Source organism: Echeneis naucrates, chromosome 24, assembly GCF_900963305.1.
Source record: "Echeneis naucrates chromosome 24, fEcheNa1.1, whole genome shotgun sequence".
Taxonomy (NCBI): domain Eukaryota; kingdom Metazoa; phylum Chordata; class Actinopteri; order Carangiformes; family Echeneidae; genus Echeneis; species Echeneis naucrates.
This window is the reverse complement of record NC_042534.1, coordinates 2,539,259-2,565,979: the sequence shown is the minus strand read 5'-3', so window position 1 is coordinate 2,565,979 and position 26,721 is coordinate 2,539,259. Positions and strand designations below refer to the sequence as shown.

The 26,721-nt window shown below is 41.1% G+C and overlaps 1 protein-coding gene across 4 annotated transcripts in view; it reads right to left on the bottom strand.

Moving 5' to 3' along the window:
- The window catches only part of ncoa1 (nuclear receptor coactivator 1), a 41,447-nt gene that overhangs the window by 6,135 nt on the left and 8,591 nt on the right, over positions 1-26,721 (bottom strand). For all 4 annotated transcript variants that reach the window (XM_029496994.1, XM_029496997.1, XM_029496996.1 and 1 more), the window contains 11 exons: positions 22,494-22,723; positions 12,289-12,394; positions 8,826-8,992; positions 8,365-8,471; positions 8,092-8,269; positions 6,247-6,426; positions 4,823-4,915; positions 3,771-3,911; positions 2,624-2,771; positions 773-1,751; positions 367-594 (listed from right to left, as the gene is read on the bottom strand). In XM_029496994.1, coding sequence (XP_029352854.1) covers positions 367-594; positions 773-1,751; positions 2,624-2,771; positions 3,771-3,911; positions 4,823-4,915; positions 6,247-6,426; positions 8,092-8,269; positions 8,365-8,471; positions 8,826-8,992; positions 12,289-12,377 — 2,310 coding nt within the window. In that variant the 5' untranslated portion in view covers positions 12,378-12,394; positions 22,494-22,723. The remainder of the gene's footprint in view (positions 1-366; positions 595-772; positions 1,752-2,623; positions 2,772-3,770; positions 3,912-4,822; positions 4,916-6,246; positions 6,427-8,091; positions 8,270-8,364; positions 8,472-8,825; positions 8,993-12,288; positions 12,395-22,493; positions 22,724-26,721) is intronic.

The window sequence follows — 26,721 nt, the reverse complement described above, 5'->3', positions numbered from 1 at the left end:
AAGTATCCCCTTGGGAGGACATCACTGCTCTGGAGGAACCTCAGTGGGGTTTTTATCTTTTCTCTATCAGCCATATTTAAACATGTTTTCTAAGTTCAACACTGCAGTAGTTAATCATGACAGTTGTGAGTACTTTGGCTCTGACTCAGAACAGGATCTATGCAAACTTGTCACCGTAAAAACAATCTTGCAATCAACCGTGAGGCCGTGAACTGTAACCTTTTTTATGAGAACTTAACGGGACATCCTAAATGATATTCATTACTGGTTGCAGCTGAAATCCTGCTGTTCAGACTTTGCCTCCACCTGACCACTCACAGATGCGACTAATTAACACCATAATAACCATAATAACAACAACTGCACCGTGGAGTCTCTGCTGTCCTTGCGGCTGTCCCGGCGGTTCTCTCCAACAGGACTCAATTTGGGGCTGATGCATGCAGAGCTGCTGGTAACTCCTGCAGGTTTGGTCGCCCCTCCAGCTGCAACAGCAGACCCTAAGCAGGGCACTCCCTCCCCACTGACCCTCTTCTCCACCTTCACCCTCACCGTCTGCAGGCTGAGGGCAGACGGAGGAGGCAGGTCCCCCAAGTCCTTCAAAAACAAAGGGCATTCAGATATAGGAGTTTTTTCTCCCGCGCACCGATATTAATCCACAATCAAATCATGTTTTTGTTATCCTTTTTCCCCACAATACCTAAAATTAAAATACCTTAAAAAATTTTAATCATAGTTTCTGTCAACAAAGGCACAGGACATATTTAATAGTCACCTTCTCATCCGTGTCCAGGAGAAAGCGGAGTAACTGGTGGTCCTGGGGCTCCCTGGAACTGGACTTGGGAGCTGATGTGGTAAGAGCTGGACTAGCTGGAGGCTCCTTCTTGATCTCGATTTCGTTTTTATGTACTCCGTCCTCTGCGATGGTGGAGGCATCATTGGGACTGTTGTCCTGCAGCAGCCGGTGGAGGATCTTATGTCGTTCTGTTAGTGTACTGTGGGAGGCGGGGCACTGAGGGACAGGCACGGGGTTCGAGGGATGAGGTGATGAGGTGCAGTGGATGCTGTTGTTGTATTCAGCTGTTGTCCCGTTGCTGTCGAGGAGCAGATTGAGTCTGGGCGTTCCCAGCTGTGAAGCAGAAGGAAGGGTGGCTTTAACAGAGTCCTCTCCCCCTCCTTCTCCTCCTTCTGGGGGTTTTGCCGATGGTGGCCGAGTCAAGGAGCCGGTGGGTGTACTGGCTTGTCTCTGAAGGACAGGAGAGGACAGGGAGAAGGACCCTGTTGACCCACTGCTGGCTCCACTACTACTGTCACCACCAGACTGCTGCCGATTGAGGCTGCCCCCACTGCTCAGCGCCCCGGCTGGGGAATGGAGGCCTGGTGTGGAGGGAGAGAAGGGGTTCCCTGGTACCCGAGGGCTTCCCCCTAACCCAGGGCTGGCCCGTGGCATCCTGGGTGACATAAAAGAGGTAGGGGTGGCTGTGAGTGGGCTGCTCAAAGGAGAGGGGCTGTTGACCTGCGGGGGACACGTCCGATTTGGCGTCAGGTAGCCTGTGGGTGTGGCCAGGTTATGCCCATGGGAGGAGGCGTTGCTGTTATTGGGGTGAAGGCCTGAGGGGGCGAGGCCTGATCCTTGGGTTGAGTTGCTGCTGGGCGGGAGGGTCGGGGAGCGGGAAGGAGTCTGGGCAAGGCTGCCAGGGGTTGGTGGAAGGCTGGGGTTAGTGTTTTCCTGAGAGCTAGCAGTGTTGTGTTCCCTGGAAGAATGAAGCAAAATAAGAGACAGCTGGGGAGACTGGGTGGTAGAGCAGGAGTGCACACAGTCAGAGTCATTCATTCATTCATTCATCCATCCATCTTCAACTGCCTATCTGTTTCCAGGTCGCGGGGGGATGCTGGAGCTCTGACAGGTCTCCAGTCCATCACAGGGCCAACACACAGAGACAGACAGAAAACCAACAACCACTCACACTCAGACTTCATCTGACCTTTCCAGGTTTCCCAAAAGCACGATGAAGACTTATCCGGGAAATTATGTTGATATGCACAAAAATAACCTGCAGTCTCCAAAAGTGCATCTACACACAAATTTGAGCTTCGAAGTCTACAATAACATCCGCATGCACACACATTAGACAGTGATCATTAATTTTACTTACCAACTGTTCCAACTTTGTATAAAGTGCAATTAAGTCAATTAATTTATACCCTAATGTCTGCCTTGAGTATCTTCAAGAATTTTCATGATGCCCACGCCAACAGTTTTCAAAAGTGTAAAAACTGTGAATAATTTTCACATAATTAGGCAATATCAGGAAGCCAAATTAGGGTCTTTAACTTGCTGCTAAAAAAGATTTACAGGCATTTTTTTAACCCCAGGAGACATTTTTGTGTGTCTCAGAAGGAAAGTCACAGATAAACTCAATCATAAAATGAATGTTAGCTGTCTTCCATTTAGCTGCTTGAGTTTCAGCTTTTGTGCGTACTGGAATACACTCGAGTGAAACAGAGTCATTGTCGTTTGACATAATGTCTGCTGTGAAAAGGTCTAATTTATTTGCTTTGTAGTTTTTAATCCCAGTGTTGTGCACTCAAACATGTACGTTGGTCTGTGTGCCCATCGCAGTACCTGTCAATAGTGTGAATGCCCATAATGAAGGGCTGTACGTCAGGGTTGGGGGGGCAGCAGAACTTGCAGCGGGTCTGAGCGCTGAGCGGCGTGCCGTCATTTAACGTGAAATGGTACAGCGGGCTGATGGCGCTGCCATGGGTCATCACTGTTGGGAAGACACACACACATGCAGAGACAAACAGTGTTTAGACTTTGATCTCATCTCCTATCTTCCTTCCTTAAATCTGGGGAAGGAGCTTCGACTCCCCCCTGAGTCCTAAATGACATCTCTGCATCATAGCTAACCCATAAAGCCCCTTTTCCACTGTCCAAATACCCTGCAAAGACTCGCTAACATCTGGCAGGTCTAATGACTCTGACTTGATGTCTGTGCGTGTGTGAGCACTCTGTAATACATGTGATTGTTTTCTGGATGTGCTTCTGATGTGTTTCTGGCTTCATTTGGACTATGGATTAAATTTGTCTTATAATTTATGTGACACTTCGGTTTTTTTTTTGTTTGTTTGTTTGTTTGTTTGTTTTTTTTAAACTAAAATGATGTTATAAAGCTTTTAAGGTGGATAGTAAAAAGTTTGGCGCTGAGGTTAAAAAAGAGGGGGGGGGTTAGATCAGTCAAGTTGTGGGCAGGCTGATAATGTTGCATCGGTGTTTAAGGTTGGATTATGACCAAATCAATCCAGTCTTGCCTGGAAAATTCATTTTAAGGCAACAGTTTACTTTTTTCCAGGCACCAATCCCCTGTGGAGTTAAAAGTCTGCATCTTCTCAAACTCTTTGCAACATAGCAAGAAAACTTGGTCATTTCAGAGAAGAAATATCTCAGTTTGCTAGTGTTTCAGAGAAAAATAAGATTAGATTTAAAAAACAAACTGCAGATCAGTCAATAACAACAACATCCCTCTGTCTCTTCTAATCATATAAACTCTTCTGCTTTCCTTTACAATCTATTCATTCTGCTACACAAATGTCAACATACACTATCTGAATTTGCATAAACACATCTGCTCCCTGTTTAAAAAGTTCAATTCAATCTATTATAGTGGTAGAGAGGTAGTGCTGAAACTCTGGTAACTATGGCAAAGCTTGTAGCGAGCTTGCCAATGATTTTGGGAGCGAGGCTCCAACAATCAATTGTAGCTCCTCACCCTCATGCAGCAGCTTCTTGGCGTGGGAGGGGTCTTTGCCCTGCGGCTGAAAGAAGGCGTAGATGCACTTCCTCACTAGGTCCTCCCAGCCAGGCCGGCCCGTCGCTCGTAGAGCGCTAGTTTCTATGGAGATGATCTTCCCTGGAGGTTAGCAACACACAAGGCACACAAAAGATCAGTCCATGCTGATTTCAATATCTGCCGTGACCTTGACACGTCCAGAGTTCACAGATCTGTGACCTCATGAAAGCGCCAACATTTCCTAAACTGCTTTCAATGCTCTGTTTTTTTTTTTTTTACGATTTTAGTTTTTACTACATCATACATACATGTCTGAAGAAAGTCACAAAAGACTTTATATTCCTCTCTGTCCTGTGACCCATCCCTCATAATTACTGTGGCATAAACACATTTTTCTGATGATCATTTCTTATTTGGAATTATTTTTGTTGCTGTGTCCTTACATGCAGAAGATCCATGAGAAAGAAAGAAAAAAAATTGCAGTTAAAAACAAGGTCAGCTAAGCTACTCAAAAATGAGATGAAGAACCATAATTGGGAAAAAAATAAATCATAAACAACAATAAAAAACAACAACAGTAAATTGTATAGAAGACAAGAATGCAAGGCTGTAGAGAGCTGCAATAAATAATACGTGTGGGAAATGTGGGTAATCTGTATGGCATTGATTTGCTGCCTTTTTCTAACTCATGGCCAAGTTGAAAATCTCAAAAATGTTGGCGGCTGTAAGAGTACTGAGGCCAAATGATGCCTCAATAGTGATTACAAATTCAGGACTGAGCTGGAAGCAAGAAGCTTAAAAAAAAAACACCTCAGTAGCTTTAAAAATATAATTCATGTTTTGTTTTTGTTTTTGTTTTTTTCTGGCCACATTTATTCACCACACTTGTGTTTTCTAAATGTTTCACTGTCTGTAGCCCCATGGTGGCCTTCAGCCCACAGGTTGGCAACCCCTGCTAGGTGCAATATAAAAAGCATGCAGAGATTTCTAACTGATTATCACAGCACCCCAGGTGCGTGTGTGTGTATTACCAGTGGGGTCTTGCTTCGTGATGAAAGACTCACTGCTGACAGTCTGGGTGCGAGGTATCCGACAGGCAATACAGATCAGGCAGCTCTGCAGGTCTGGAGGGAAGAAAGGACACAAGTGGTGAGCTTCATGTGTGTGTCTGTGTGTGTTACTGTCTACAAGGCAAACAAAGATAAATATACTTATGATTCTTGTGTCGTCATGTGAGAACTGTTACTCTGGACTCTGCATGTTGCTTGATGATTAAGTTGTGCTATATGCTATGGATTTATATTTTTCTGACATCCCTCTCAGTTACAAGCAGTAGATACATGGCAACCAGTCAAAACTCTAAAGTCTGACCAGTATTTGAATTTCCATTTCATAAATGAGCCAATCAGACCTTGGAAATGTGTCAAGTGAGCTGTCAATCGCATCTGTGATGCCAACAACAGATGCCAGGATTTAAAAACCAACATTAAAAATAAAAAGAAGTAGGTTACAGTCACATCTCAGCTCTATAAGACTGAATGCGACTGTGCAACCTGCAAGGCAGACGCTTATCAAAATGACTGGAGCTCAAGAGCAGGGTTAATCTGCAATGCAGGAACTACATCACAGAGTTTCACCAAGGCCAGCGCAGCACCAGCAGCTCTGATATATGACATGACCTCCAAGAACCCGTTCACTGTCCAAACTGGTGACAAGTGTGATAGTGTGAGCTTGTTTTACAACCTTGACTTGAGTAAAGAGAAGAAAACATGAGATAAAATGTGCTGGAAATTTCTCAGTTTGTAAAGAAGCAAAACATATTGGATTAATTGTGGATAAATCTCTGAATAAATAGATAAGAAATACTGAAATCATCTTCAGTATTTTCTTTACTACTGAGCTGCATTTAAATGTTAAATTCTCTTTAACTTTAGCACTGCAGAGAGAACCAAAGTCCCAAGTTTAGACTATTTCAATAATTCAATGTGATTGCTGGGAAAGGTAAATTAATAAGCAGTTGAAAGGATGATTTCAGCTATTTCTGTGCCTGGTTTTTCAGCAGGTTTTGGTTTTTTGTTGAAAGCCCAAAATGACACCTCAATAAATGCTTGATGCTGAAACAACAGTGCCAGGGTCAAGAGTCTGGTGAGAGGATCCATGCAGACATTTTCACAACTCACAGCTAAAGAGTAAACACTGCATGATCGAGGGTTTATGAAACTTTATTAAAGAGGACAATGACTGTGGTACCTGCAAATCCTCTGTAATGTAGGTTCCAATCAGGTCTGCAGAGGTGACCGATGCATCACAAAGAAACTACAAACTACCCGTTTAAACAATTTTCACATATAATGACGAAGAAGACATTATAGTAATACCATAATCAGCTCTAAGTGCTGCCTTGCTTTAAAGACCGAAGCTACTGACTCTGTGCACTCAATGCATTTGCACGTACCATCGCCGTCCTCCTGCACGGCCCGTGGCTGGGAAACGGTGAAGCACTGCATTATCTCGTACTGCTGCCGAGCCTCCAGGTTTTCTGAGTCCACCTCGTCCGGCGGCCTCTTCAGCATGCGACAGTTAAAGGTGTGGCTGTTCCTCCGGCCTGGTTCCTGTGGCCACGGCACGCCGTTTACTGGGGCCACAGAAAAAAAAATAAAAACACACTCATTATCGATGAGGAAATTCACACTATTTTAATGTTAGGCAGATTCTTTTTTTAATGAGGCCCCTGAAAATTAACATTAACATTTTTATGCTTCATGAGCACGTGTGAAAGTTTTCTTCATTGAAAAAATGTGTTTATTTTCTGGGAAATCATGTGTTGAAAGGTGAGTCAAACCAGCAGCCTCGTGCTCTGGGCTCATACGCCCAGATGGTATGTCTTAAAGCAATAATCAGAACTAGGTTTTCTTGCTGCGATCGGTCCTCCTGTTCGTCGTCACGCTGAAGAAATCTCATCTTACAGCTAATTCAATGAAAGTGATGAGCGACATGAGCCGCAGTTTGTGTTGACTGCAAAAAACATTGAGCTATTTTGGATAAATCAAGTTGAAATTGGATTTGTGTGTCTCCTGGGTCAGAGTTTTTCGCCGCTGAGCTGAGCTGCAACAAAAAAACGATATATTTTTGAACCAAAAATACTTTGAATTAAAAAGTTATCCACTTCAGACAATTCAGAATGTGAGGAACTCACATTATCTGAGTGCTGATTACGGAGATCGCAAAAACCTGAACAGGCCCTAACACAGAAAATCAATCAGGATAAGTTAAGCAGTATAATGTATCAGTATAATATCTTATCAATTGCCACCCCTAATTTAATTCCTCTGTATCCAATAACACTGCTATTACTTCCTCTCCTGCAGACACTGACTTCTGCGGCTGAACAGCAGAAATATTTCACATCCCGAAACTGAAACGCCTAAAATACAAAACAAAGCTGAATGAACAACCTTTTTCAGAAACCTTGTCGTGGTTTTTCATAAATAAGAACAGACACATCTGCAAATCCTCAGTAAGCAGCTTTAAAAATATATTACAAAAAGATGCAACTGAAGGGCCCTCCTGCAGGAGAGAGACCTCACTGATGATAGCAACAGTAAAAATCTAATACTATAGTTTCTTTGAGTGCATTAGACAGAAAACAGAACTGAAGTCAGCTGCTCGTAATTAAAAGAGATTAAAACTATAAACAGAAAAAGCAACAGTTCAACCTTGTGGCCTGCTGAACTCTCTTATCTTTTGTCCCTCCCCCATCCTCCTGCTCAAGTCCCCTCCGTTTCCATTATCATCTCCTCTCAAGGTTGGAGCTAAAAATTAAAATAACATTATCACAGTGAATAAAGTCATTGTTTCATTGTCTCACTCCTCAAAAATCACCCACACATTCACGCCGCCTCCCTGCTTTCTTGCTTCACTTTCTGTCTTTTTCCTCTCCGAGCACATTTCCCAGCATTGTGAGGACCACTTACAACTGTGTTAATTCAAAACTTCCATATTTCGCCCTCCCACCTTTTCTTCGTAGCTCCTCAAACTTGCCTCCGCTTCAAACTTGCCTCAAGTTAATTATCTGTCTTTAGGAGTATGTGCTGACTTTGCTGCCAAAATCCCTCTCCACAACTTTATTGCCTCATTAATAAGTTTCATTGGCATGGAAACTGTCCAATGTGGGGACACTGAAAATATAATTACCAAATATGCTTTAAAAAAATAATAGCTACTGGCATCTAAAGCTGGGATGTGTCGTATTACACAGTATATTTCACACACCATGCTGCTGCCCTCCTTGCTCACTCACCGAGGCTTTTGGGCAGCAGATTGCGTACAAATTCGTTGTGGTCTCCCACGTGGAGGATGCTGTAGACGCTTGAAGTCATCAGCTCCTCCTGAGTGTATCCAAGGTAACTCGTCACATTCTCAGAGACAAAGACGATGCGGCCTTCCCGGTTCACGACAAAGAAAAACCCATCCAGGGCCTGAAGGAGGGGTAAAAGAAAATCTGATCACGAGCTGCAGTAAAATAAACGCCATGGAGTGTCGAGGAGAGCTTCGTTGGGCGAGAACTGTTCACCTCTAGCAGCATCGGACCCAGAGCCTCCTTCTCCACCAGCCCCTGGCTACTGGAGGAGATGTCGCTCTTCTGCACCTCGTCATCTGGAGAGAGAAGAGCTGCCTTCTCTGCAAAGAGGAGAAGAACATGCATCAGTAATGTAGATACAAAAACACTACAAACAGCTGTCTATGCACACACTGGAAGGTTTGACACTTGAACCCAAAGCCGACTGTGGCGTTTAATTTGGCATAATTACTTCAATCCAGAATGGAAATGAATGTTTAATGTAGAATAAACCTGATAAAAAAAATTAGAGCACAAGTAATCATTAACGTTTTCTTTATTTGAATTTTATTTTTACAACCTGATTTTCGGTTTAGTACACGTGTGAGAAGTTCAAAGCAAAACAATTTGTTTTCACTTACTGCAGTTTACCCTGGTGTGTGTGTGTGTGTGTGTGTGTGTGTGTGATCCCTCACCCTGCTCACGCCGTTTAATCTGCTGGATTTGGTCCACGGTGGTCTTGAGGATGTGGCACTTGTCGGGCTTGACGCTGAGACTTGTGATGTCACTCATGTTGGACGACAGCAGCTCGGCCAGCTCATCGATGTAACGACACTCCAGTTCCCGTCTCCGCTTCTCCAGGCTGTGAGGACAGAACGCAAGCCGCCATTTTTAATGATCAATCTCGCTTAAAGACTCCCTGGTAATGTCAGTTCACAAATCCTCTACATTTGAAACTGGAAAAAAATCTAATATTTGACATTTTTGCCTTCGGATTATTTTCTTTTGGCTTTTGATCATGTACCAAATATGTACAGAAGTGTAAATGTGAAACATATTACACAGTCAGTCTTCGTTATGCGAGAATAATTTATTTTAGTATCAGTACTGAGCAATAAAGAACAGAGAGGCGCAACACAAAGGAAAAAAAAAACAATTACCTTCATGATTTAACAATACAATAAATGTATTTGGAGATTAAAACATCAAAACTGATATATGGCCAAATGTATATTTGATTGAACGTTTTCCAATTTGGGGGAATTTTCAGGTCAGACACTCACAGTCTGAATAATCACACAACAATGAACATTAATTGTCAATGTGGGAAAAATACAGCGGGCTCAGTCAATAATTAACTTATCAAACTGGTGCTGAGCGGCAGGAACATGAAGTGTTGTTGAAGCAGAGGAAAATGCAAAACTCCCCCGAGAATAAACTTTATAATTCACATTGTAAAGGAGATCCAGCTGAGAGGAAGACCGGGACGGGAAGGGGGACCGCCAAGAGCAAGATGGGTGAGATGGAGGCAGAGTGGGACCAACTGAGCTGTTTCTTCTCTGAGTTTAATTAACATTGTTTTCATACAACAATTATTGATATCTACTGAATCTATTAAGAGAGTTTTCCTGATTCCTGCTTCAGAAAGTGTTGCTATTTGCTCTGGACTGTCATGCACTGAAAACCGAAACTTACTCCAACAGGTGGTTTGAATGATTGTTTTCAGATCTGTGAAATGTGTCAGTAAGATCACAGTGTGCTGTTTTAGTGCAGCGGTTTTTCTCCCAGCGGCACTGACTGCCTGCTATTTGTTTTTGTAGCATATACGTGCAAAAGTTGCCAGGTATTTATAAGTTGAAAATCAGTACAAAATAAATGAGATCGGTCTTTAAACTGAAGCCTCCTCAGAGTCTCTGCTCAGCCTTGTGTTTATCCTTATTCTCCGGTTGCAATAATACGCTTCTAGACCGACCAGTTAGAGCAAGGTATGTGGTAAACATGAAAAAGTGTGTGTGTGAGCTGACAACAGCAAAAGTAGGTCAGTGCATTGGCCAGCCAGAACACACAGGCGTGGTGACCGAGGAAGGGAGGGAGGGAGGGAGGGGTGAGAAGGAGGAGGACGCTGCTGTGTGAATGTGCAGGTCGGTGGCTGCATGTAGTTGCTGTAGAAATACTAGCTGGACTATTACATCAGCTTACATCAGCTACTGGGCCTTATAGACACAGACACACACAGAGACACACACAGACACACACAGACACACAGACACACACACAGAGCACATTCATGCTTCGACCACTGCATGTCCCAGCTCAAGCCATCACTCACAGCTGTAACTAACCTTAACCCACATCATGCTGTACACGATGTTTCATCCTCTCTCATTCATTCACTCACTCACACACACACACACACACACACACACGTGGCTGACAGGCCCGACAGCGCGGTGTCAACGGTGCTGGAGCTCTGCAGACGGGTTAAGTGGCGGTCAATGAAGCCAAATGGTGATGGAAGATCAGTGAAGACAGCGACAGCGACGAAGGACAGGCCCTAACGGCATTTCCTCTAATCTGAATCCATTTCAGTTCCTTGACAAATCCTTTTAAACTGTTTGGTGGTTATTAACTCTATTGCATGTCCTTCACACAATGCCAGAGAGTTCTTACGCTGTAGTTGTGCAGAGTAGACTTTAAAAAAAGACAATGGAACAATAAATGATGCATACAAAAAAAGAAAAAAAATATATATATATACATATTGTACGGCTCTTCAGTCAGCCAGACTGTGGAAAACACTATCTTTTCTTGTATTTCCAAAATTTGTGTAGATAAGAGGAAATGTGGACTTAATAAAAAAAAAAAAAATCAAACCAAACAGACACTTGAATTCAATATTCTCAAGTTTGGTTTGCTGCAGCATTGTTTCATATCATAAACTCTTAATTTTTTTATGATACCTTTAATAATAAAGTGTCTGAATTCAGTGATGTCAGCCATCAGTTTATGAACTGTCAAAAATCACTTCAATGTTAAGCTTTACAGTTGGAGTCATTGTACTAAACTACTGATGATCTCAGTTTGTAATCTGGCCAATAGGGTTAGGGTTAATGTTGTCGGTTGTTGTAATTTCCTTTTTTTTTTTAGGTTGTTCTTTTTTTGCCTGATAACGTACGGCACAGACTGAGATTGATCAATGTTCAAACTGGATGAAGGATGCGGACCGCTTGATTTTTACCTCTGGCCAAAAGGTTTCTGGTTCTGTGCGCTCTCAGTTTCAGTCATCAATCTAGGTGTTCCCCCTTAGACACAAGAACCCTCCTGCAAACAGGTGGGGGGCTTTTTTCGGGGGAATTTTGGAAAATTCAAAGCAGGTTAACAAAGTGTTTGGTTAATCTCAGGTTATATATCCTCATCATCATCGTCATCTTCCTCTGTCTCTGTTGATGTTTGTTGTTTTAGTGAGAGGGAGGGGGAATAAAGCATTCTTAAAAATAGGAAACATGATTGAATTAGAGGTTCATCGGCTACAGATCTTGACAGATCCTGGTGTTTTAGCAACTTGGAACAACTATCAGACTCTCTCCCCCTCCCTCCCCCAGTGACATGTACTTATTAAAGCTAAAGCAGTGCAGTCATCAGCCAAGGGAAATACATTTTGCCCATGTGGTTTGACAGCGAGGTGATTTCAATTACAGTGTTTGCTCAATAATCCGTCAGCTCTTGTCCCTCAAGGCCAAAGCACTTTATCTGCTTCATACAGAACACACAGGACATGTTGGACACGTTCCATCATGTACAAGTCATATGTCTTTCAACGGAAATGACGAGATGAGTAAATTTAGTCTTACTACGCTGTTGTTTTTCCAGAAATTCAGGCGCCAAATGACAAGTAATTTCCATAGATTAGATGAAACAATGAATCATTTACTTTATGTGAAGACAGTACCTGAATTTCAAACCCCACATTCATGCATATGTTACAGGAGGAGCCTGTTTGGTCATTTTGTGACTTTCATATTTACTAACTGAGCTAGATGGGATGCCCGCTAATATCCAGGTATGTCTGTCTAATCTCCTGTGTAGTTTCTGCAGCACCATTTTGCCTCGTGTCAGGAAGCAAAGGGGGAAAAAAAATATGTATATATGACCGGTTACCTTTGCCCCGATGTGTCGCATGGTGAGCCCTTCCTCTTGCGTGACTCCAGCGTGGCAGGGTCCAGGGGGCTTTCCCCTACTGCACTCATTTTCAGCTTCAACTGACCTACGAAGGAGACGCACAAGGTAAAGAGAAAGGTCAGTAACAAAATAAGGGCAAAAATCCTTATGGTAAATACCAGCGTGATACGTTTGTATTCCTGCATCGTTTCTTTTCAAAAAACTAAAGCACACTTGTTCGACCACCACGACCAACACTTATATAACAAGAGTTACCGGTATACGCGTTTTATATTTCATTCATTTCATCTCAAAATTGTATTTAGACGTTTGTTTTTCATTGTGGCGTCATGCCTGCGGTCAGGGTCAAAGAATGCACAGCTCAGCTCCAGGTCAAGGTCAGAGTTTCTGGATGTTTTTAGCCCGGCAGCAAGAGACAAAAAAAGACAGTGCTGTTTGTCTTCAGTTGTCAGTTGTCATCAGTGGCACATGCAAAAGGAGAGGCACACATATTTGTATATGGGCTGTGCTTCCTCAAAATTAAACACAGCACCAAACAGATGTGCACATGTGCAAGTTTACAAAATATAAAGACACGTCAGGGTCGCTGAAAAATGTAGAGCAAAAACAAAAGCAAACAACACAAATACTTAAAATTTTTGCGACATACAAATGCAGGAGATTCATCAGTTCAAGCTTCCAAATTGTGAGGAATTGGCAGCGAGATTTTTAACTTGTGCAAATATATATTTTTGATAGAATGAGGAAATATTGGCAGTAACAGGTATCAAAAGTTATCAGCAGGAGTTTTTGGTTTCAACCGCATGAAAAATGCATTTGGGTTTTGTTTTTTTTTTTACTGAGGTGCAATTAACTCGATAACTTAATGAATGTCTGCTCAAAGAAATAAAAATGATTGTTCATTAAGAAAAGTGCACAATACAAAGTTAACCTTCACTGCAGGAGCAATGGGCCCTTCTTTATATTCTCAGATGCCTTATTTTCTTTATAGCTCAGACGGGAAAAAAATTGCATTGCAATGCATTGCAGCACCTGAAGTACAATAAAACTAATTACCGCCTTAAAAATTAATATGACAGGTAGAATATGTGGCGAATGAATCTGATTTATGTAGTTCGAGCCCCGAGGTAAAACCACACTGAATCAATTTAACGCTGCGATGTGAATTTCAATTTATTTATATATACGCATGATATTTAGATTTCGCTTGGTATTTGGAAGAGAACATAGCTATGAGCCATTAGTGGTCTGTGACATTATGGCGTTTCTGTTGTGGTTTTATTTTTGGTGGTTTATTAAAAAGCCTCTTGTGCATGCCGACTTGAACGTCTCTTGACTTTCCCTGTCAGTCTGTCTGTCCGTCTGTCTGTCTTTATGGACTCATGCCTGTTCTGCATCTGCAGAGTCTCCAGTCTGCAATTCTCATTCACTCGCTCTTGCAGATTCAGGCGCGGCGGGAGGATGGGGTTACCATGGAAACAGAAAACGCCGCATAGAGGGCTGCTAGAGCGGATCTGCTCGATTCATTACGCCAGTTATTGAAGTTAAAACCCCTTTAATTTGATCAGAAATTGGATTTAAGAGCAATAAAAACTTCAAAATTAAAAAAATAAAAAGTAAATAAATAAATCATAGATCTGTTTGAAGGTCCGAGTTTCTTTAACACCTTTTAAATACCAAATATACTGCAATTTAATACCTTTTAGATTGGTCAGGATGATGCAACCTGGAATTGAAATAGATATTTTTGCCACTTCTTCACATCTGTATATGATAATATACTGATAATCCCGATAGCATCATTAAAAACGCCACACCAGAAAATAGAGCTAAAAGATGAATCAGTTAAGCTCCACATATGAATTTAACAGAGCCAGGCATTTTGACATTACTCTCTAAAGCAGATGGTGAGTAATAATAACAACAATAATAATAATAATAATAGCTATACAAAAGCATTTTCAGATATTTAATACATTTATAGGTTATGTTTGTTTTTTAAGGAAATTGACATCAGTGCTTGTCAAAACCTGCAGTGCGTCCTGAGAATGAGCATTCCTATCATGTTTAACAGCCTGACAATATTTAATTTTATTATTTATCTTTTAATTTGCCTGTGGACAAAAACAAGTGTTTAAATTAGCTTGAAGCGCTTTCATTTAATTAATATGACCGGTCCACGTGACTGATTATGACTAAACGCTGAAACTTAGTCAGAAGCAGAAATACTAGTCACATAACCCAATTAATATTGTATTAGTTCAGAGTGCTGGTTAACGGTGCCCCCTCACATTAATGCCTGGAAAAGTTGGAAAAGTGGGGCGGAAAGAAAGACCAGCACGGTTCAACAGTTGTTAGAAACATCACAACAAAGAAGAAAAAACACACAGAAGGTATTAACGACTGGATCAAAGTGAAGCCGCATCCATCCACACAAACTACAGACACCCACAAAACATTTTAAATCTGTGGGCAAGCTGCAGAAAAAAAAAAAAAAAAAAAAAAAAGCCGCCATTGTTACAGTGCTGCTCACTCTACACTAATCCCTCCTGACTGGCCCTGTTTACATTTCACCCCAAATCACCCCTGCCCTTCTTGGCCCTCCTTGTGTGGCTAACACGCAGCACTTAAAAAAGAAAAGATCCATCTGACACAGTGAGAAATGAGAACGGAGGTGCAGGACGGTGTGCATTCATATGTATTTCAGTCAATCACAGCTGAAGTTGAGCGTAAAGTAAAATAATAATCTGCAACAATTCCATTAAATCAATGCTTCATTTCAAAAGGCATGCGCCTGCAGACACATCGATAAAACCAACAGTTCAGATGGTCCAAAGTGATTTAGTTTAATATCATCAAGGAAACAGGTGCCAGGAAATATTAACTGTTGAGAAACAATTTTTTTTTGTCACTTTTGATTGAAAAAAAGTGCCGTACTCATTAATTTCCTGTCAGTCCTGCGATTGATTATTCAATCGATTGTTTCAGCTCTAATGGGAAGCAGCAGCGTCTTGTAAACAGAAGACGGACGCTCCATCTTCCCAGAGTGACCTTGTCATCACAATGATGTTTATTTATGATTGCTGAGGAGCCCAAATCACATTTGTATATTTCTTTCAATAAGTCAACGCAGATATGAATTACTGACGGTGAGAGGAACCAAGACGCAGCAGTTATGTTCAGTGATATTGTGAGAGACGTCAAAAACAACCGTCAGATATTCTGCACTCTTTTCTAACACATAGGACGAAAACAATCCACTTTCCTACAGCAGCGGAGGAATGAGGGAAACCTGGTGCGTACAGTCGATAAGCTCTCCGTTCGACAGCCGCCATTGTGTTTCTGGTCCTTCCTGTTTCCCTGCCGCTGCAATTACACTCCATGAGCATCAGTTCCATCAAGCTGGTACATGTTGATGATGAAGGCTACCTCATGCCGGCTTTTCCTCCTCATCACAAAAGCATTGCCTAATAAAAGCCAATACCAACAACACACATGATGGGATGAACTCAGTGAACCACAACTGCAGAGGAACGCAGTTACATATTAATCTAATGCCTCTGCTACACTTCACTTCTCAGCTCGTGCTTGCCACACTGTCAATGGTCAAAATGTAACCATTTTAAAAATATGGTAATCGAATCGCAGGATGTGAAAAGGAGAAACCATTTAGTGAATGTGGAGCTGCAACTGACTGTTTTCGTTATCGATCAATCAGCCTTTTAGTCTGTGGATTCAGAAGATGTCAGAAAAAGCTCCTAAAATTCCCCACAGCACTGAGTCACTTCTGTCAGTAGCTTAGACAGTCTAATACCTACCAGGATATCATCATATATGACAAAGTGAAGCATCAAATCCTCCAATTTAAGGCTCTGGAACCAGCAAACATCTGGCTTTTTAATTAAATGATAAATCAAATCTGCATCCGTTTATCAAAGCAGCTTTAATTAATGTCACAAAACCTGTTTTTACGTCTGTAAATGTACCGGCCGCATTATTTCATAAATCCGTCTGTTGGGCTCTCCTATTTATTACATAAATGCATCAACACTGAAATGCGCAACCACTTCCAACGGTTGTGTGACTTTTTTCTAAGAAATTATGTCAGAAAAACATCACAAATTCAGAAAACAACATCTAAATTCACTTATATGGTCTCCGTTTCATTCAATCAATCATGGAAAATAACTGAGATCTTAATTTATTGTGCGCTTTTTGAAATCAAAAGCAAGAATGAATCAGAATCAATGGAATCGAAAAATGTCCCGATGTGTGTAGCTCTGAAAGGAAATAAAACAGCACTTCATTAATATGCCAGGAGTGCTACATATAACTACTGTTGTTCCTGTTTCTACTTCTGCACAACTGAGACTGGAGACCCGCAAAGCCAGAAGCGCTTGGGTTTCAGTGAAAGCTGAAACTAAGGTGGAGCTATAGTTTCATTTTCAAATATTTATTTAGGTTTAAAAGTAACCCAATACTGTTTCAACATATACTGTAAATCTCCTGCGTGCATTATTGTGCTTTGAACGGAATTGAATGTCAGATGCCTGACCAGATCACAGTCCTGACTGGGAAAGAGAGGAGCTAAAAACAAAAAGAAGAGGTGAAGCATTAGAGTTAAAATATCATTTGTTGATGCTCTGGCTCCAGTCAGACAGTCTGAGTAATCTGACTTACTGTATTTATTTATCTGCCTGCAGTCTCTCTAAAGCCTTTGACAGACTGAGATCTCCGTAGTTGTCTGTTCTGCTCCATTAACTTGCTGAGGTAAGTTAATGTTGATACTATCGAGACTGCAAGACTCCAGATGCCAGTGCAAAACATAAACAAGGCTTTAATGTGAAAGCTGTACGAGGCTTTCATTGTGAAATGTCAACAGAAGGTGTCGACAAAAGCAAATAAATGAATTAATATTAAAAAAATGTAAAAAAAAAAACTGCAGGGACTTTGGCAAAGACGCAGTTCAGAAAAAACCCAAAATTGGTTCAGCCATGACTCACCAGTAACCAAAACCCGTTGTCTCCTCAGGGTGAGGAGAACCAAATTAATTAGTTTTGTTTACACGATCCACTCTGTTATGATTAATCCTTGCGTACTAAGGTGAGGGGAAGGGGGGGGGCAGCTCCACACTTACTGCTGAATGGATTCTTAAAAACATCAATATCCTGTTAGTCCACAATTTACACCAAGCCAAGTGTGAACGTTCACATATTCAACTCACACACAAACAAGCATAAAGAGGTCTATCGACTGGGCTGGAGATGAATTTCCTATAATACTCCTGTTTACTATGACTTTTTGTTTTGGTTTGTTTTGTTTTGTTTTTTTTTTACAACTACAACTACAACAACAACAACAACAACAACAGCTACTAAAATCTTTCACGCCACGTCAGAGGGCAGCAAAATGTGACTGTTATTTTTATTCTAAGAACTGCTTCACAGCTCAAGAGTCTAAATCAGTGGTCAAACCTAAATCTGGCTAATATGACCCTGTGATGAAAAAGGCCACAGCCGTGATGGACATTAAAATGTCTAAATTAAATCTTTTTCTTCTGCCTCCTCTTTCGGCCACACGTAAAAAAAAAAGAAGCATCCAACAGCTCGACTCGCCTAACTTTGTCTCAACAGCAGCGCAGTCAGTAGCAGAACATGTACAGTCGGAACAGCAAAAAAATAAACAACACCTAAATGACTGTCCTTAACTGATCTGCTTACACTGCCAGTCAAAGATTTAGCACACAACTCACAGTGGTACTTGATGCAGCGCAGATGACAGCTTGCTCTAACACCCGAGCTGTTTTACATGTGACTGAAACAAGCATAATTAGAAGTGTCACAGCTGCAGTGAGAACAGAGCCTCAGTCACACTTTCACACATACCAGCTTTGCAGTAAACTAAAAAGAAAAGAGGAATGTGGGGGTGGAAGGGTGAGGCGGTGGGAAGAGGAGGAAAACAATAAAAATGCATGGAAAAAAAAACAAGTGCCAGTCTAATCCACACACCTGTAGACCAGGTCAGCCTCCTTTTGCACCTTCTGACCTCAACCTCAGCCCCCTCCTCCCTCGCTCGCTCCCTCTCTCTATGTGTGTGACGTATCGTAGAGGGTCAAGCCTTCAGTCGCCAAAGAGGAAGAAGAAAAAGCAGCGGCGGCAGCGACAGCGCAGGAGATAAAGCCCCGTGAGAAATACAGCCCACTGCCTCCACAGGCTCTCCATTACAGCCGCCTGCCGTCTCCGTGTCTTTAGCGCCGTCTTTTTCCTCTCAAGGCTTCCTCCTCCTGTCGGTTTCTCATTTCGCAAGCCGCACTGATCACTTCACACACATACGCACACACAAACGCGCGTGCACGCACACACAGAGTCACACAGTCACACACTTAACAGCAGCAATGTATGGTTTGGGTGGGGGGGTTGGTGGGTGAGGAAGAGACCACCAGGTAGAGAGTGGGGAGTGGAGAATGTAGATAAGCAGGAAGGAAGAGCAGGGCCAAGGCTGGCACTCACACAAATTCATTATTATACACAGTCTTTCTCTAGATCCTGTTTTATTATTTGGCTCCTTTTAGGTACAGAAACCGTTGCTCTCCAAATCTTTACTGGAAATCTAACACAGATAAATCCAAATCAAGACAAGCTTGAAGCAGTTTGTCATGCTGAAATGAAGCTGAATAAACTCATGAGATGAATAACAAGCAATAAAAAGTCTTATTTGACTGGCACAGATTGGTGTCGGCATCAGTTTGCCATAGTTTCATTCTGTGTGTGGAAAACTAATTGATTACACGTCAGTTTTGGAAATGGATGAAAAGAAATACAGTAAAGAAAACACGCTGGAATGTGTTTCTACAATTTTACCAACTAAAACACCATTAAACTCACTGGTCAGCTCATCTTCATCACCTGCCTGCAGAGTGGTGATGACGAACTGCATTGTGATTTAAATAACTTCCAACTCTTCAGATTCTGATTCAAAAATAAAAATAAAAATAAAATCTATGTTCCCGCAAACTGTTGTTTGATATGAACAACAACAAACAAAAAAAAAGAACAAAACTCAGACTTCCACAGAGAATTCGTATCTTTCTTGGCGTCAGATATTTTTTTGTCTCAAAAGTCACATCATTTTTTAATGAACCCACTTAGCACAAAAAGAAACACACACAATATCAGATCATTCTGTTCATCATCGTAAAAAAAAAAAAACTAAAAACAAATGTAGGAACAGTTATTTCCCACATGAGTTCATCTCACTGCTCCTGCACACAGCGCGGCCACCCCTCTCTGCTCAGCTGACTTGGTATGGCCCATGAGAAGCTGCTCAGTCACTGTTGCTAAGGCCCACCCTCGTGAATATAGGACACGGCCAGAGAATGTATACAGCCTCTGTCAGACAGGTCTCCAGTGCACCCAGTCCTGGGTTACAATCACACGTCCTGTGGGAAACACGGGGGCGAGTGGACGTTTCTCACTGATCACCATTATTATCGAGATTTCAGTGAGCAGCGACCATGAGCTGAGGAGCTTCCTTCACATTGTCTGCATGTGGCTTCCACATTAGATCAAGGTTGGAGTTCGCCATAAATCAATCAATAAACAAACCAATCCTGCCATAAATCACATAATAAACCAATAAAGACCGAATCGTTCGAACAGTTTCATCAAAATGATCATTAATTATCTGGGTGGGATCTTCGTTTTAAAATATGCAGCAATGTGTGTTCTAGCTTTAAAACAAATGTCACGGCTTTCATTTTGAGCAGCACACAGTGTTTTCATTTGCTTAATTTCCTGAGACTGCCGCAATATTGCTCCTCTAAAACCAAAATTCGACTGCCTGCATAATTCATCCAAACAAACGAATCACATCACATGTGATTTCTTCTAAGAGCATACAAGCTTGGCCAGTATCTCAATAATAAAATAAGTTTTCAACTTTCTCTGCACGTAAAATGTCATGTGTCTCCTCTGTGCTTCACCAGTTTTTTACTTTTAATGTGAAGGTAAACATCCAGTTTGACACCCTGAGGACATAACGATACAGATATCAAAGCAGTGCATGCTTCCATCAGCCGGCCACAGGCTCAGCCACCAGTGCGTGTTGTCTCATTTGGTGATTGATGGAAAGAACCTTTGATATTGCCGATTTGAACAATCAAAAACCCCCTTGTGGTCCTTTGAGAGCCCCCTGCTTCTCAGCCGAACACCCTGGTAAGTCCCAGTCCATTGTTTCCCACCGTCTGTGTAGACCCAGATCCAGGATGTTTACCAGGCGGGAGACATAACCTTGGACTGCACACAATCCCACAGAGACTAGCGAGTTAGCTCGAGTCTTCATTGTATAGAAGACGCAGTGTAAAGCAGGCTGCAGTGGCGGAGGGGCAGCCGGGCCAGAGTGCCGCTCACAGTCACGTTTTTCATCTGTGTGACCATGGGAGCAGAAAACTGAGACCTAGAATTAGATATATAAGGAAAATGGCCCTATCAAATCACCCACTGTGGACAGAGATCATACTATAGTGAATAAAAAAAACCTAACTGTAATCTGAAAATATCTCAGTAAACAACCATATATCGGTGCCTTTGTGCATCATTGCTCACCTAATTTTCTCACTCACAAACACGTTCACTGCCAGACTGATAATTCCACGTGAATATTCATAATTTATTGAACTGCAGGTCTCAGTGTAACGCTGTGTAATTTGGAGTGTGAGTGTGGCTCTGTGCATGTGTGTGTGTGTGTGTGTGTGTGTGTCCTGATTTCAACTCGAGAAGCACTATGGGAGGCTTAGTTAGACATGCTGGGATGTTCAGAGCCACACAGCCAGTCTGGGGGCCCCCAAAGTCTCAAAGCGCACAGCACAGGAGATTAAAGGAGAAAGGTATTATCTTTCTTGTCCTTCGCTCTAAACTATTATTTTAGCCTGAACTAATCGGCCGCTTGGAAATGAAATTGTCAGTATGAAGTCTGTGTGGAGGCAGTGAAGTCTTAAACCACCTTCACTTATCATCACCCAGTGACTCATTTCTATGGTAAAAAAAAAAAAAAAAACTTTCATCATTATCTTTTAACTATAAATAATAACAAATTGAATCTGCTCTGAAAAACATGAAGGGCTGAAAAACACCTTTCACCTGCAAATTTCAAAATGATTGACAACTTTTAACATCAATTTAACAGCATTTTTACCTTGTTCACTTGCTCCTTGTCTGTTTTAAATTCAGTGTCATTTGCTAATTTAAGAATTTTTAAATGCATTTTGTATTATATCCAAATATTTTTATCACAAAATTCTTTTATGAAAATTTTATTTCCATTTGACCATTTTTGTTTAGGTATTTTGGTCTCAAAAATTTGATTCCTGATGGATTTTCACTTATAGAAATAATAGTTAATAATAATAAGAATAAAACAATAATAAAAAAAGAGGATGATAAGAGACTGAGATGAAGAGGAAAATTAAATAAAAGAATATGTGGACAAAGGACACCGATGAGGTGGACGAACGCTTAAACAACTTGATCAACAGAAAATTACTGACTCATTCACTGAGGAAATAAACTGAATACTACTTTTCTATCTGTAATATGATGATTATTGCATCACCTGAGTTTTGGATTCTTGAGCTTTGACAGATTTGACTTTTAGTCTCACAACTTGTAATTGACATTTCATGCTCTTTTCCACATGCACATCATTTGTAAAGCACAACTGAGTGAGAACACATTTGATAATGAAGACAACTGTTACTTGCAGCTTGATTAGCAGCATTTCACGACCACGACGACAACAACAACATTCATGCATGTGTGTGCTCATTTTTCAGCTCAATACAGCAAAGTAACCAGCTCCCGTGGCTTGCTGTACTTCTCTGAATATTGAACAGTGACCTCTGTTCACCTCTCACCGCTGCCATCCTACAAACACGGCCCCAGGCCTTCGTTAGAGGCTCAATTTACACTAAAACAATAAATAAAACATGCATTTCCAGTCAATAATGTAAATAAACTAACACAGAAGAGAATATGCCGGTGATATATTCAGGGGAAATCTAAACTGCATAATGAACACTTATTTTTTGGTTAGTTGGGTTTTAGTGCACAACGAGCCGTGAGCTGCAACACGGCGTTCACCGGTGGCTTAAAATGAGATGCGCCGCTGACACAGCACGCCATACTTACTTGACCTAGGGCTCCAGTGGGTGAGTCATGTGGTGGCTGTGGTGGCCTTGTCCAAGGGCTCAGAGCAAACCGTGAAGGAGAGAGGAGGGGAGGGCGCGGAGATCAGTGGCGGCAAAACAGCTAAGGAGTCGAGATGATGGAGCACTGGTGGTGGGTGGGGGTTATGGCTCCACGGCCACTCTGTCACACGGCACCATCCCAGGCGCAGGGAGAAGCCCGTCGGCCTCTGACTGGAGAAGAGAAGAAGACGAAGCGTCACTGTGCAATTCAATCCACTTTTTAATCTGATATTGTGCAAATTACTATCCATCACCAACTCTAATGAGATGGATGCAAACCAGATGAATATTAAAAAGAATATTAAAAAGACTATATCAAAGGAGGGAGCCTCTGATCTGCCACTTGCTCCTTATATGGTTATTTCCCACTAATGATCTTTTTTATTTACAGCGTACAAGGACAGAGCCAAGCAATAAAACCTTGATTTCTTTCAAATTCACAGATAAAAACTTGATTTATTCGTCCTGCAAAACACAAACTAAAGACTAAAAAATAACTGAAATTGGACTGCAGCTAATGGTTCTTTTCGTTTGTTGAATAAAATCTGTTTTTGATCAATTGTTTTGCGGTTTAATATTCAGAATGTCAGAAATTTGAGAAAAATGTCCATCTCAGTATTTCGCGACGCCGATTTCAGATGTGTGAAATAACACTTCACAAGGGAAATGTTCTCTCTCTGTGCAACATGATCGTTGCCGCCTCCCAAACACAACAAATGATAATTTATTCCTCCTGATCCAGTCCCAGAAACTTACTGTTCAAACATTTGTAGGGAGGAGCGGTCTGACTGACACTAGGAGGCTGCTTTTCAGTAACTCAGACTGTCTACAAACAGCAACAGACGACCACAACAACAACAACAACAACAACAACAACCAGAGACTGAACATTAACTTCCTGTGGTTGTTACTTCAGTCTGGGTTCTTACTAAATTAGAAATAGAGGATGAATCTTTTGGAGACGCTCAGAGCTCACTCAGTTACTGGTGGCATCCGATGAGCCAGAGTGGCAACATCAGCAAGTCACCGTTTCAATATCCAGAGCATTTAAAGAGAAAGCGTGTCCAGACGTGGATGTGTGAGCTCACGGCCTGAGAGGCCTACCCTTCACCTCCTCCTCATCATCACCACATCAGGCAACTGTATCTGATGCTGTGCTGTTTTATTCAAGCTGATAAAGCCACATGTTCAGATTTAATAACGTTGAAGAGGAAGCTCCATCCGTCCTTCACCTGGTTCACTTTACAGCCTCAACTTAAGCAGTCCAGCCAACAGCCTTCGTTTAGACAGAGGGAGGCAGAGTGACAGTCTTTATGTCTCATCTATCAAAGTGCAGAGAAGGACACGGTCCACATAACAAGATGCGGAAAAGGTCAGCGGTTTATTCAAGCACATGTTGCTTGCATGAGGCTCCAAAATATGTTTGGCTGGCTTATTTTTATTTTTCTATTATCAATTAATTATCTAATTGAATGCAGTACATACCAGAATACAGGTGTAACACTATTAAATAATTTACCAATGACACAGCAACAATCACAACCATACAAAAAGCCTCACTGATCACTGATTCTTCATTTCTTCTGTTTTTTTTTTTTTTATTTACAACTACCTAAAAGTAATGCAGCCTAATACAACTGTCCTGCAATAAACACAAATTAAAAAAACATGAGAAAGGCTCCAGGCACTCACAATGTTTACAGTTCAATTAGGGCCGTCACTATTATTCTCATAAATGTTTAATTTCCTCCTAATATTCTGTGTAATGTAGAGGAAAAGAGGAAATAGTTAATCTCTGAAAGACTGAACTAATTTGGCTGATTGATTAATAATTTGATTTTAAACAACAGAAAAATACTAAAATAATATTTTACAGATTGCTTTGGTTGTTGTTGTTTTTTTTTGTAAAAAAACATTTGAATGAAGATTGTTACACTTTGATAAAGCTGGTAAGTATTTTATCAATTCATATTTCTAGTCTGTCCGGGATATTAGCCCCTGAAATGAGTGAGATCTACATCAGCAGCTCTGCACTAATGATAAACCACCAAGTCCAGACAAGCGCGTGATTTCATTTGTGCAACGTGAATTGACTTTAAATTATATAAAAGCTGCACAAGTTCTCAACAGTAAACACAAAGCATTGTTTTCTGCTCCTTTTGCAATTGAGGTGTGTTGCCTGATGACACTTTCCAAACAAGACAGCAACGCATCATGTTGTGCCTGAATGCAGCTCAACATTTTAGTAATTACAGCTGCAGGAATGTCAACCATTCCTTTTCAGACCACAGCCGCCCTTCTTTTGACGTATTGTTAACGCTGACCATGTGAGTCATCAGAAACAGGTTTATAATAAAAGCATGCCACACGCCTGCTCTACACTATCTTTCTTACCTCATGGCAGCCTCACCAGCTACAGACGGCACATTTCAAAGAGGGAAACTTCCAAATGGGCCTTACATTAGAGATGCCACAGATGTATTGTACTTTTTTTCTCATTGTGATATTGAAACAAGTCACAAAGGATTTACTGAAACACAGTAAAGCGGAAAAACTGAATTATTTACACGCACGGTGCATTTGCACTGATATATTTAACTGTGCTTTATATTTTTTCTACTGCAATCAAACACTTAACCTGCATATCTATGTTGATAAGGACACAAATCGACTGCATTTCCAAGCAGCATTTCAATAAACTTAGAGCTATAGCAGAAACTGAAGCCACTCCCTCTTTTGGAGTGATCAATTAGTGTTCAATTAGTATCTTTTGTCGTGTGTGTTATTCTCAGGAAATTTATCTAGATTACTGAGTTCTTAATTCTTTTCCAGAGAAATATTATTGAGTTCACACCAAGCGATTCCATTGCGGTCCTACAAACTGATTTTCTTTATTCTTTCCTGTTATTCTTTCTGAATTCAATAATGACAACCAATAAAAGAATCAATAAAGAAATAGATAATCTGTTCTATATTGATGGGAAGATACATGTAACATCTATTTTTTTTTTGTTTGTTTGTTTTGTTATATCATCATCATCGAAGAATCAAAGAATTCAGTACCACAACAAAAATATAAGCAACAGCTGCTGACAGTCAGCGTGGAGCAGCAGTTGAACTGAGCGACAAGGTGACGCTCGTCTGCATCCAGCTAACGACATTTTCACTATTGGGCATATTATGGACAATACAATTCACAGAGAAAATACCCTAAAGCGAAGTCAGGAATAAAAATTAGTGTTTGTTGTAGAGGATCATACCCTGGTTCTTTTTTTTTTTTTTTTTTTTTAATCATGATTGGCCGTACAGGATATGTCTGTTGCCTCTGTAGTGGGTTAAATCTCCTGAGCATACATTTAATTCAAACAAACAGAGGGTTTTATATCCCTGTTTGAAAACATAAAGCTGCAAAAGTATATGACTATAAATTAATTAAAAGAAGAAATAAAATAATTAATTAACCTGTACTAAATGAATATAGGCCTTTCTCTGCGGATGCTTCTGCCGCCATTTTCACAAAAACTGATTTAAGAGAAGCACAACCACAGTTTTCTTCTCCGCTTTTGGCTCCAACCTGCTTAAAACATTCTCCACAGATGACGTGGTTTTGCTTCTCATCTAATCTTTTAAGTCAGAGCCATCTCCAAATAACTGAAGGACAATCTTTGTCTTCTTTGGACTGCGTTTTCCTCCATGTTGCAGAAGAATTTACGAGTTCTCAGAGACGGAGTAGAAAAGGGGGGGCGGGGCGGTGTGGTGGATGTGAGAGGGGATGTAAAAATACTGACATGGCTTTACAGAAGAAGCGGGTTATATTACACCACATCAAACTATATCAATGTCAGCGGTTCTGTCTCATCGTATAACTGGATTGAAAATATGCTGATCAACCTTGAAAAGCCAACATACAACCCAGCTCTAGTTTGTTTGTTGCAGCTCAGAGTTTAATGTGGAAATAAACATGTGGCAGATTCTTCCCTGTTCAGTCTTGGCTCTGCAGCATGTAAGTATTTATCATTATCATTACATCCTTCCATGTTCATTTCAGATGTCTCGAACCCGCACGCATAAGCGTCAACATAAACAGCCAAGTGACGCTGTTGACTCAGTAAAGTTTGTTTCACTACAACCAACCAAACTAAACAGAAACCCAAAGGTGCAGAACAGCA